Below are 13,895 nucleotides of genomic sequence, written 5' to 3'. Positions count from 1 at the left end.
TCGAACAATCAGTACGGTGGTTGAAATTATTGCACACGTCTTGTCAAACCTTCACAGACTAATATCTTCGCTCGCAATAGAGTAATTTGAATGAAATTTTCAAATTATTCATGTTACATAATCTTTTTTTGAACTATTATAGCAAGAATAGCTAGCTCTTTATCTAAATCTTACATAATGTATCTTTAATAAAGTAAAATGCATCTAAATTTATGTCTTTTATTTTGGCTTAAATAAATTTTACGCAATCTGAGAGATATTTTGATCTACCTTTGATTTTCCTACGAAAAATTTATGGCAACAATGGGCTGCTGGCAAATCTGTTTTAAACCAGTTTTGGGGTGCTATATATCATAATTTTGCTGAATGTCGACTCGGCAATGTCATCAAAAGTAAAATTATACGGCACACTACTGATTATCCAGTCAAGAAATACAGTTGCTTTCTTACAGATATTGTGTGAAACTGTCGGTCCATATCCACCATGATGATTTTTCGCAAGCCATGACTGACATGAGAGTCACTTTGTCATTGGTTAATATCGATGAGATTACCTGTTTCGTGCCACTTTCATCCAATAAAAGGTATTCTTATACTTTACAATGTAGACGTTAGCATGCCGACATTGATTTAAGATCTGAATTTTCATTGGACGATATTATCAAAAACACACGTCTCTGGCTAATGAAAGGTATTGTTACATTATCTATGGTATACCAAAGCCGTAACTATGTATGGCTATCGGCAAAATATGAACTTGTAAACATTCAGAGATAGCTTATTCGGTTAAAAATTCATATTTTTTTGTATATTTTATTTTGTGTTGAGAAGCTGTGCAGGTGATTTTCATTGAACTGAAATTACACAAGACAAGACAATTAATGTTTTGCTTGTGGACGCTCTAGAGGGTTAAGTTAATATTCAATTGACACTGTGTTTAAGGCCATGAGACGAAGATGCCTGTTCATTTTCAACGAATTCCAATAACTATCGACAGAAACGAAACAAATTCTAATGATTACCTTCTGGGTAGTTACTGGTAATCAGATTTTAGTGTGTTGTCAATGTTTTCATTACTGACAAAAGAAAAAATATGCAACAATCATTGTTGACTGCCCAGACGACTTAGCTGCTGTGGGCGTATGTTTCAATGCCTGGCAACCTATCTTAAAATTACTGAGCAACTTTACCGCTTTGATTCTCCAATACCCCCCCCCCCCTCCCCCCTACAATGTTTTTTTTAAGACTCTATGCATGATTTTAGAGCTATAGAATCCCTTGCAAACTACAATGTTGTGAACACTGATTATCTTATACGAATATCAGTCCAAATATGATTCTGATTCAATTCCGTTCAGTATATACAAAGATTTGACGAATTGAAAATTTGATCAATCCATGCTGCTCCCATATTTGACGTGAACCAAACTGTTAATTTTGGTATACAAATGTGGAAATACGACAACAAATGAAGAAATAAGAATTGAGGACTATGAAGAGCTGTTTGGTGTTCCATATAAATATAAACCCTCGACAATTGGAATTTGAAATAAGAGTAGGATGTAGAACAGCAATTGGTGCGAATGTTCCCTCATAGCACACTGTATGTCATATGTTAAATGAAATGAAATTGAAATGAAATGGGGTTTAACGTCCTACTGTTCTGCTCCTACCCTGGGCTAATGAAGACGGGCATACGCCATACAGTGTGCTATGAGGGAAATTTTGTCCGGGCTGCGGCGCTACAGCCTACTCTTATATCGAATTCCAACTGCCAAGAGATCTTTTACGTGCACGCCAATGTGTACACAGGACCTTGGTTTTTTGTTCCATCCGAACGACTAGACAGCTGTCCTTGTCAGGCCCTCCATCCTGCATCACTGACAAGGGGAAACCACGCTGGAAAATCTGAATGAACTTTCTCTGCCAATGCAGGGATCGAACACCCGACCTCCAGGCTAGCGAGCCAGCGTCTTACCCACTTAGCCACGTGATCCCCAGGATGTTAAACCCTATTTCATTTCATTTCACATCTGACACATTTGAGGATAAACCTTGACGTGGATATTTGGCAGAATGTGGTTAGCTCACACCCGACAGTTGCTGGTTTACTTTCAAAAAATTTCATAATCCTGTCTTGTCATTATTATAAATGAAATGAAATAGGGTTTAATGTCCTACTATTCTGCCCTGACAGATCATTATAATATCTGTTGGATGGCTAAACTTAATCCATATACCACACCTATTTGAAATAGCTGTATTTCTTCTTCTGCCATGGATTCGGCATCCTTGGTTACCCAGTGTACTCATTCCGTTCTACTCCACTATACCCAGGGTTAATCCATAGGGTTTCCACGATTTCAAATTATCTGCCCTGGCCTAGAATGTAGCTACAGTCTACGAAGCAATCAGAAAACAGTTTACAAACCAATCGTTTCGCCTTCGTTTTTATAAGGGTAGATAACCATATTCATGCCCATTTACTGAATGATTTATGTAATAATGTATATATTTATAATTTATTTATATTTAATTGTATTATCAAAATCTGTAGTATGTGTTGTTGATTTTTTAAATATGTATAACATCTATATGTTTGACTTTTGTTACTATTATTACTATTCGTTCTTTGTCTGAAATATGTTTATTATTATTGAACTTATTCTTGGCAATTTGATTCACAATAACTTGTCTACAATATCACGTGGACATAAAATTCCGGGAAAGAACGAACGATTCTAAAAAACTAATGACCCTACATTATTAAATGAACTTCTGGTCTTCATTAACATAATATATAATTGGTTGTTAATAATTACGCATTTAGAATAGGCCAACTCCTAACATTGTCCGATGAGATTTACTTACCTTTTCCAACTTCCTTTTCAAATAACAATTTATGGGATTGGTCGATAAAAATAGCACGATCATCAAGGGCGGATAACTTGAAAACGTGTCTCCCACATAGATTAACCCAGGGTGTAGTGGAGTAGAACGGAATGAGTACACTGGGTAACCGAGGATGTGGATTCGGGTGCTGGCATCTATGGTGGTTTGGGTGGCCTAATGGTTAATATGTGCGGGTTTGATCGTAAGGTCTGTCATTGAGTCAAGTGGTGTGGTTTTGATTCCAACCTTGTATGTGACAAGGAGTAGAGCTGAGTGGCCTGTCCAACCATGTGGGTTTTCTCTGGTTCCTCTGGTTTCCTCACACTGCCACAGCTATAAAGACCCCTAAGAACAAGCAAATTATTGAAATGAAATTGATCCATGTTAGTCCCAAAATGACTCTCTCTCTCTCTGCGAAATATTATGGGTCTCTTATACATGTATATGAAATTAAAAACAAGCGGTTGCTATGCAATACACACCCACATTTTTCAAGAGGTGGGCTAAAAATTTGATTTTACATACAATCAGGGGCCATGATCAAGGATGCTATGGTCCGACATGTGTTGATATGGAAAGGAACTGAGATCATAAACATATCTTTTGAGTTTCATCAAAATCGGATAAATATTATTGCCTCTAGGGGGCCATGTGATTTTTCGTACAATCAGGGGCTGTAATCTGTGAACTTACGGTCCGATACATTCCAATATCGAAAGGTACCAAGATTTTGGGGGATATTAACCTATATTTCAAGTTTTGTCAAAATCGGATAAAAATGGTAACGCCTGTAGAGTGTCTACAAACAAATTGTGAATGGATGGACAGAAAGGGGCAACAACATTATACTTGAAATTGTATATACATTGTAAGCATAGCTCATTCATCAGTGATTTTTGGTTCTATTTCAGGAGTTTGATGAAACATGTCTATATTATTGTAAATGTAATCAACAAAAAAGTTGTATTGAGACAAAAACAAAAACATAAATTTATAAATATTTCTATAATAATCTTCTAATATATTTATTTTCTGTGGTGGGTTCAGGACTTGTGGTTTAATGTCTATTTTATTTTCTTAATTACATTAGCAAAGTCTATTTATCATTATTGAGCGTGGTCTCGATTCCATTAAGATTGTACGTGACAAGGAGTAGAGTTGTCTGTCCAACCTCGGGTTTTCCCCAGGTAATCTTTCCTCCCATTGTAAAAGACCCCTACTCGCAAACAAATTATTTAAATAAAATTGAACCATGTTAGTCTCAAAATGACCTAGTTTGTGTCAAGTGGAGTTAAACCTCATTCTTGTAAATTTTATACACACAAATTCCCTGAAAAGTCATTTGTTAGGTAACTGATTTATTCAAAGTATGCCGATATCCTGCAGGTCATACTCTACCTAACCTTTTTAAATTGTTCAAGCAACATCCACTTATTTATGGTTTTAAGTGACTTTAATGGAATTCAATGTGTTGTAATGATATATTATTAGAAATGACCCTTTTTGTTGAATTTATTTCACAATTTTTAAAGTGTAAATAGGCCTAGGCCCTATTCTGATATTTTGTAATGTGTTTTGGAATATGATGCTATATTTCGGTCTACTTCTCGATCACCCCCATCAAGATTTTGATTGTTTAATTGTTCACTAATTGTTTTTAAAAAATACTGCAGGTTCAGATGGCATCAACCAGTCCTGGATGCAGACTGTATCCCAGTTTAAGATAAAACAGTGACCTTTTGGCCTATCAGTTTTTCTACACAGAGATTCATAATACTTATTAGTGCCTTAGTATTGTTATTTATTTATTACCCCCCCCACTTAATACTTTGTGACGTCCAACGGTTTTATATAAACATGAGTTACTCGCGTTGGTGTGATTCGCATCAATTTATATTACACGTTGATACCGGATATGTCAGATTTTCTAAAGATGGTTGCCGTTCTTTGACTGGGTCTAAAATGAAAGACGGTATTTACTTGGTATTCATCCAAAATAAAGTAACAAGCAATGTATAAAACGGTAAGAAAAAAACCCCTGCGACTGCGTTGTTGAAGAAAGGATATGTAACTTATATCAATGTGTAACTAGGATCTAACGTCTACCCGAAGCATACATTTCACATCGATCAACGTTTTTGTTTGTCATTATTTAATTGTCGACAGTAAATATTCCAGACTACGATATGAACATTAACATTGAGTATAAATACAGTGTTTTGCTGAGGTTTTTTAATCTTAAACTGTACAAGAACCAGAATATTAATTCTTCAAAGTAGATATTTAAGACTTAAGACAAAACTCTGAATTTAGTGTTGAATCCTAATGACTGGAAGTGGAAGTGCACTTACCACTGGATTATATATTTCATGTATTAAATATTTTGTTCTGCAGTTTCCTTCCATTCCTGAGTTGTACCACCATACAATAACAAATGATAGATAGTCCTACAGTGTGTACTGCCACACAATAAACAATAAAACGTATAGCAAATATAGATAGGCCTATACTGTGTAGCCTACTACTCTACAATAAGAAACAATAGATAGGCCTACAATATTTACCATTGTACATTAATAGATAGGCCTACGTGTGCCACCATATACCATAACACAGTTTACATAACAAAACATAGCTTAATTATATAAAATAAAAGAATGGACACGCTCACTCACACAACAAGATACTGTGATGTGTGTTATGGCGGTTTAGGAGACAGATCATACAGAATAATAACCTCATCCATGGTCAATGAATTTGATGAAGTTATAATTGCGATTGGAATGACGCCCACACGGGAAAAAAACACTTATGCTTGTCAACATTGTAGCTACAAAATAAAAAGAATCAAACATTATGATCAAGTTTTGAAAACCAGGTTGGTTGAGATAAGAAAAAAGAGATCAGAAATATGTGAAGATCTCAGACGCATACATGTAGAGAATAAGGGAAAAACGCCAGAAAACCAAATAATTACTGTTCAGCGACCAAATACCTTTGCACAATCTCAAGTTAAAGGTTTCCGTTGTATTTTACCTGCGTCAAATTCGCCCATTCTGATGAAGAGTAATCCTGTGCCTGTTACTGTGAACTTGAACAATAATTTAAATACCATACCATGTTCATCGCCTGTCAAAAGTACAAAATCCGCAAATATATCAAAGCTAGGTGAAGAGTCACAGCGCGAAGTCAGTCCAGGCTCAATAAAAAATTTGAATTCATCAGGTTTGGAAATACCAACATCGTTGCAGTCTCAAGAACATTCCAGTTCAAAAATTGGCATACAGAAAGAGGTAACATTTCGGTCAAAAGCTACTCAAGGACAATCAAACCTAAAAACAGGAATAAATGAAGCAATGACATTACCAACACAAACTGTTCCAGGACATCAAAATCTAGGAATTGGTATAAAGGAAGCAATGACATTACCAACATATCTAAAAATGGGTATAAAGAAAGGGATGACATTACCAACACAAACTAAACCAAGACAACAAAATCTTGAAATTGGTACAAATGAAGGAATGACATTACCAGCACAAACTACACAAGGAAAACCAAATCCAAAAATGGACATAAAGAAAGGAATGACATTACCACCTCAAACTAAACCAGGACAACAAATTCTAGAAATTGCTATGAATAAAGGAATGACATTAACAACACCAGCTACTCAAGGACAACAAAATCTTGGAATTGGTTCAAATGAAGGAATGACATTACCAACACAAACTACTAAAGGACAACAAATTTGTGGAATTGGTACGAATGAAGGAATGGCATTACCAACACAAACTACATGTGCTCCGGGACAACCAAATCCAGGAATTGGTATAAAGGAAGATACGGATATGGAATGTGAAGAGGATGATATCATAATGCCAAAGAGTATTATACATGTACCTGTGTTGGCATCAAGCTCAATTAGCAGGATGCAGAATATTTTACCCTTCTCTCCACCTGATCCCCAAAACACAACTAAGAATAAAACAGTACATTCAGTTACTATGAACCTCAAAAACAGTTCAAATCAGCCTTTACCAATTTCTCCACCCACGAAAGGCTTAGAATCTTCAAACCAAATGCCCATGAATTTTGCTATAAACAAAATTTTGAACTCATCAAATTCATCTGCAGTTGTGTTTCAAGTGACAGAAAGAACACAGACAGAAAATGGACAATCTACATGTATTTCATCTCAAACTCATTTTCTATTACCAATGACATTACCAGCGTCAAGTGCTGTAGGACAACCAAGTATAGAAGAAAGCACCCCAGAAAATTCTGGTATAACAGAAGAGATGATTCCAGGACAACCGGTTGTAGGATCAAACACGAAAGAAGGTCTGGTAATACCGTTGACTCAAGGACACTCAGATACAGGAAGTGACATACACATAAAGGAAGAAATGAAAGTAGAAGAGGATGATATTCTAATGCCTAAAGTTTGTTTTAGTGAATCCAATGACAGTAAAATATATAGCCAGGCTGAGGTGAGTAAAACTGAAAACACATAATTAAACAGTTTAAGGAATTCTCACAATTCCGAAAAAATAGAATCTCCAACATTCTATTAGAAATGCCATGGGGTTTAACATCCTACATGTACTTGTCTGTGCTAACCAATACCGAAATGTGCTATTAGGGGGATTTTGCCTGGTTAGTGTCATTTCTATACTCTTGCATAGGCCATGGGTTCCTTAATGTGCATGCAGTTGGGTTATGTGGCCAAATGGTTAATGTGTGCGTGTTGTATCAGAAGATCTGTCATTGATACAATGAGTAGGGTCACCTAGCTGTTAACCTCGTGGATTTTATCCATGTCCTCCGGAGACACTTACACGCAAACAAATTATTTGAAATAAAATTGAACCATGTTAGTCCCGAAATGACCTAGTTTTTGTTGAGTAGGCGTTAAAACCCCATCTCTCCATTCCTCTCTTTATGTGAACTCTCTTGTGTACACTGTGCAATTTTTCTAGGTCTTGGTTTTATTTAGTTTCTTTTATGGTTTTATTTTGTACATTGTGACATTGTAAAGCACCCATGAACACAAAGTGAAGGTTGATTGGGTGGGGGGGCTCTTTAAGTTTTGTCATAATAATACAAAAGTGAATAACTCATGGTTATTAACAGTCCATCCAATGACAAACATTTTTCGCTGCAGTCTGTGCATAAGTGCACAAAGGAAATTAATGTGCACTGTACACTGTACACATTTTGGACTATATATAAAAAACTATCATTTAAAGATACTTTCCCACAAAAATATTTATTGGGTGGTTATTTGCAATAAAAGTATGCCAATATTGGTGTGTAAGGAAAGTAGAAATATCCAATCTTACTTAAAAAATACTGGATTCCCTGAAAAACACCCATGGAGTGCATACAGGACAAAAATGTAAGGGTTTCCCTAACTGGCATCCTGAGTGAAGTCAAAGGTTGCATGCGAAGATTGTCTGATCTCTTAGCACTAATGAGCACTTGATGTATATGTTGATAAACTTGATGGTGAGCTTTAACATGCAACAGTTTCTGAGATAAAAACCACAGAAAAAAACGTAGGCAGTGGATAATCCGAGAGTTTAATCAGGCTTTGATATTTATGGGTAACTGTTATAGATTACAGGAAACTAATAATGTTATAATTATTATAGATTAAAGCAAACTAATGATGTTATGACTTTTATATATTACAGGAAACTAATAATGCAATAACATTTCACCAGTGTGCAATATGTAATGAGATTTTTCAACAGTATGCTGATCTGGTACAGCACAATAAAGTACATGTTAAAGAAGAGAAAACAGATTATGACATTGACAAAGAGTGCCATGCACAGGGTAAAGCTAGTGTTCATACATTGCAGCAGTGTAATTTGTGTGATAAAAACTTCAAATCTTCCACTGATTTAGAGAAACACTGTGAAGTCCACATGAAGGACGAAGAACTGAAATCTGTTAATGATAATTCCACATTAAACAGTTCAATTTTTTATATTGGAGAAAAGCCCTATAAATGTGATGTTTGTAATAAATCTTTTCTTCACAAAGGCAGTCTTCAGAGACACACTCCATTACACACTGGAGAGAAACTTTTTGCATGTTCTGTTTGTTGTAAATCTTTCACCAGAAATTCTATTCTTCAGGACCACATGAGAATTCATACAGGACAAAGACAATTTAAATGTGATGTCTGTAGTAAATCATTTTATGACATAAATGGTTTAAAGCGACATAAGAGAATTCATACTGGAGTGAAGCCTTATAAATGTGATGTTTGTGGTAAAGCATTTATTCAAAGTGGTACTCTTCGCACCCATCTGAAAACACATTTTGGGGAGAAATCACATAAATGTGACATTTGCGATACATCATTCGTTGTGAGAGGAAATCTCCTGAGACATATGAAATGTCATGATCGTACCGAGAGAGATAAACCTTATAAATGTGATATTTGTGGGAAATCTTTCATCTTTGATTGTTATTTAAATGAACACATGAAAACTCATACTGACCATAAACCATATAAATGTGATGTTTGTGGTAAATCTTTTTCTATAAACCGCTACCTTCAAACACACGTTAAGATACATTCTAGTGATAAACTTTTTAAATGCGATGTTTGTAGTAAACTATTTAAATCTAACCGTAGCCTACAGAAACATATAATTACATCACATACGGAAGACAAACACCTTTAAAGCAATCTGATTAAAATACAGATCTATATTTCATTTCGTTATTTTTTTTACTTTCGATGGCCTCTACTACATGAAGATCTGACCAGTTGTAGTGGGGGGTTGCATCAGGGGTCATACGAGCTGCTTTTAACCTGATGGCGTCATAGGTCCTGTGTACACATTGGCGTGCACATAAAAGAACCATCAGCAGTTGAAATTTGAAATAATAGTAGGCCATAGTGTCAAGGGTCAATATCGGCATGGAAAATTTAGTCTTCACTGGCTACTAAATGCTAAAAATTTACTAGCCAGCACCAAAATTTTAGTAGCCAGAAATTACAATGCTATTAACTGTAGTCTGTAACGTAAATCACTACTAAATATTACGCGTTGTTTTTTTTAATCTGTGTCAGAGAGGAATCTTCCTTTTTTTTTAAAGAAAGAGCTTAAAAGATTTTGTTTTTTATTCATTTTATTAATATATAGGGAATAACTTTAATGTATGGGTTAGAAAAATGGGTCAACAACATGCGTAGTCGGACATTTTGTATACATTGCCGTAAGTTAGAAGTTAGAATGATTTTCGGCACATGGTAAGAAAATATATGAATGTCGTAAATATTGTCGTTAAATTGGAGTTATTTCCCCTAGTAAGTTCCGGTTTTACGAAGCGCTGAATAAACAAATTCAATTTTGTAAAAAAAAACTTTGTAAAAAAAAACTTTGTAAAAAAAAACTTTGTAATTATTTAAAAAACGAGAAAAAAAACTTACAGTCGCTAGCTGGCGACTCAAGTGAAAATTTTAACTAGCCAGAAAATATATTTTGTCGCCATGGCGAGTGTTTTAGTCGCCATGTAGAGCCTTGCATAGTGTTGTTATTCGGGCTAAATTTCCCACATAACACACTGTATGGCGTATACCAGTTTTCATTAGCCCACTTGGAACAGAAAAGTAGTACGTTAAAGCCCATTCAGTACAGAAAAATAGGACATTAGAACCCATTTAAGAACATGTACCAGAAGTAGAGCTCAAATCAAACACTTATTTTACTATTAATAAAATAAAACCAAGTATGAACAATCCAAACCATTAGACAAAATTCGAAGTCCTAAAAAAACGGTATAGGCAAAATAGTGTAATAAGGCAAAATAATGTAATCAGCATATGGACTGTTCATTGTGTACAAAATACATGACAAACAGTGGTAACAGGTGTCCGGAATAGTAAGCTTACCCTGCCTGGCGCCACACCGCCATAGCTGCATCCAAACTATTAGGCGAAATTTCGGTAAAATAGCGTGATTGGCCAATGGACTATCGGTATGCAAAATGCACGTGATGAACAGTGTTAACGTTATAGGCAAAATAGTGTATTCAAGCAAAATAGTGTAATCAGCAAATGGACTGCTCCTCGTGTACAAAATACACGACAAACAGTGGTAACAGGTGTCCGGAAGAGTAAGCTTACCCTGCCTGGCGCACACCCGCCATAGCTGCATCCAAACTATTCGGCCAAATGTCGGTAAAATAGCGTGATTGGCCAATGAACTATCGGTATGCAAAATGCACGCGATGAACCGTGTTAACGATGTAGTATCAGGGAGATAGTAATAGTATGTCAATTAAATATATCTAGAATAATAGCCGAGAGAGACACGTTATATACTATTCAAAAAAAGTAGGGGATATGTGATTTTTAAGTGTTATTAAAGTAACCGAATGAAACTGACGAAGAAACAAATGACAAAATGAAATGAAGTTCACATTCATCGATTTATTCCAAATGATCGTTAGACTAAGTAAGGCACAGACTGACCATTATAAGGGTAAAATGATACCCGGGGTCAAACAGCAAAGTTACCACAGCATCACAACCAAGTCAGTAACGGGTAAATCCTCCTCTGTTTGCCAAACAAGCATTGATCCGACGTGGCATACTCCTAATGAGACGTCTAAGGTCATTTTGGTCCAGATTGTCCCATTCCTGTTGCAACGCAGCAGCAAGTTCTTGGACATTGGCAGGACGTTGTTGACGTTGACGTAACCTCTGTCCAAGCATGTCCCAGACATGCTCGATGGGGGAGAGGTCGGGACTCAGTGCTGGCCAAGGTAATGTGGTGATGTTCTGTTGTTGGAGGTAACCTGTAACGATCCTGGCCCTGTGACATCTTGCGTTGTCATCCTGGAAGATGAAACGGCGGCCATGACGTCGTGCGAACGGCACAACATGGACTGCCAAGATGTTGTCCCGGTAGTACTGGCCTGTAACACGCCCTGCAAAAACATGTAAAGCCGTTCTTCCAGCAACAGTGATGCCTCCCCACACCATAACAGAACCACCCCCAAATCGATCATGTCTGATGACGTTAACGTCTTGGAAGCGCTCGTTTCGACGACGCCACACCCTCCTACGTCTGTCCAAAAAATCAACAGTGAACCTTGACTCATCTGAAAACATCACATTGCTCCAGCGTCGATTATCCCAGTGTTGACGATCCCTACACCAACGACGTCTTGCCTGAATGTGATGATCTCTCAAACAAGGGATCACGCGAGGACGTCGGGCGCGAAGGTGACCCCTATGCAGTCGATTCCGAATCGTCTGGCCACTCACTCTCACACCAGTGTCTGTTTGAAGACGTGCGGTGATCTGATTTGCTGTGATGACACGATTTCTCAAGGCCAAGGTACGGATAAATCGATCCTGGGCTTGAGTTGTCGCCCTTGGTCGACCTGAGCGTGGTCTGTCCTGTACAGATTGTGTATCACGGTATCTGGACCATAGCCTGCTTATGACAGACTGAGAAACATTCATCGTCCGCGCCACAACCGCCTGTGTTGTGCCGATCTGTAGCATGCCAAGGGCACGTAACCTTTCATTTTGGGTAAGCCGACGCATATCAAAATTTGTTTTCTGGTCACTAAAACAATTAAACTGATGTTTCCACCCTGGAATTCAATGCCACAATGACTGTAACATTCAAAGTCAGAGTCGTGCAAATCTTGGGTTGGACCCCCATGATGATCCCAAGCATCACCTGCATTCCATGCGGTAGCTATTGGTGCGTTTGGGCGTCACATGTAACTGGAAATGTTTCTTCTGTTAGGTTCTATAGTGACTTTTTTCGTAGTCATTTGCATATTTTAGTATTATGCCCCCAAAATCAAATATCCCCTACTTTTTTTGAATAGTATATTTACCAATCAAATCAATATGACGGCCATAAAACTTTTTAAAGGTTTTAATAAGTTTAGTGCGCAAGTATCCTTGTAGTTGAAGCTTAGATGACAAATGCCTCGATCTACTTAAAAAATCAGAATAAAAGGAACAAGCTCTCGCGTAACGAATTAGCTGAGACACAAACACTCCATAAGCAGGTGATATTGGAATGTTACTACTAATAAATGGAAAGTTAACAATCGGAAAGTCAAAGTCATCACGTTTATCGTACAATTTAACACTCAGTTTATGGCAATTGTCAAAAACGAGACGCAGATCCAAGTAGGTAGCGTAATTGTCACTGTCATTGGTGTTTTTATACGCCCACATTTAAATGTGGTCGTATATTGTTGTCGCCCCCGTCCATCTGTCCGTCGGTCCGGCGTCCACAATTGCTTGTGGACGCTCTAGAGGCTAAAGTTAATATCCGATTGACTTTAAATTTATACACAGTGTTTAAGGTCATGAGACGAAGAAGCCAATAGATTTTCAGCGATTTCCGATTATTACTGCCAGAGTTATGGCCCTTGATCACTTCAAAAAATCTTGTTGACGCTCTAGAGGCCAAAGTTAATATCCGATTGATCTTAAATTTATACACAGTGTTTAAGGTCATGAGACGAAGAGGCCTATTGATTTTCAGCGATTTCGATAATTACTACCAGAGTTATGGCCCTTGATCACTTCAAAAAATCTTGTGGACGCTCGAGAGGTCAAAGTTAATATCCGATTGACATTAAATTTATACACAGTGTTTAAGGTCATGAGACGTAGAAGCCTATTGATTTTCAGCGATTTCCGATAATTACTGCCAGAGTTATGGCCCTTGATCACTTCAAAAAATCTTGTCAACGCTCTAGAGGCCAAAGTTAATATCCGATTGATCTTAAATTTATACACAGTGTTTAAGGTCATGAGACGAAGAAGCCTATTGATTTTCAGCAATTTCCGATTATTACTACCAGAGTTATGGCCCTTGATCACTTCAAAAAATCTCGTGGGCGCTCTAGAGGCTAAAGTTAATATCCAATTGACTTTAAATTGATACACAGTGTTTAAGGTCATGAGACGAAGAAGCCTATTGATTTTTAGCAATTTC

General features: G+C 36.9%; 1 protein-coding gene across 1 annotated transcript; it reads left to right on the top strand.

Moving 5' to 3' along the window:
* Positions 1-4,836: 4,836 nt before the first annotated feature.
* Positions 4,837-9,607, top strand: LOC126810766 (zinc finger protein 236). The gene is made up of 2 exons (XM_050536027.2): positions 4,837-7,385; positions 8,592-9,607. The coding sequence occupies exons 1-2, from the start codon at positions 5,550-5,552 to the stop codon at positions 9,594-9,596; spliced, it is 2,841 nt and encodes a 946-aa protein (XP_050391984.1). The 5' UTR covers positions 4,837-5,549; the 3' UTR covers positions 9,597-9,607.
* Positions 9,608-13,895: the final 4,288 nt, after the last annotated feature.

This window comes from Patella vulgata, chromosome 1 (assembly GCF_932274485.2).
Source record: "Patella vulgata chromosome 1, xgPatVulg1.2, whole genome shotgun sequence".
NCBI lineage: Eukaryota > Metazoa > Mollusca > Gastropoda > Patellidae > Patella > Patella vulgata.
The sequence above is the reverse complement of the archived record's forward strand: the minus strand, read 5'-3'. Positions and strand labels throughout refer to the sequence as shown.

Coding starts and splice junctions, on each gene's coding strand:
- LOC126810766 (XM_050536027.2), top strand. CDS start 5,550: ATGGACACGCTCACTCACACAACAAGATACTGTGATGTGTGTTATGGC. Junction 7,386..8,591: donor AAATATATAGCCAGGCTGAG/GTGAGTAAAACT, acceptor TATATATTACAG/GAAACTAATAATGCAATAAC.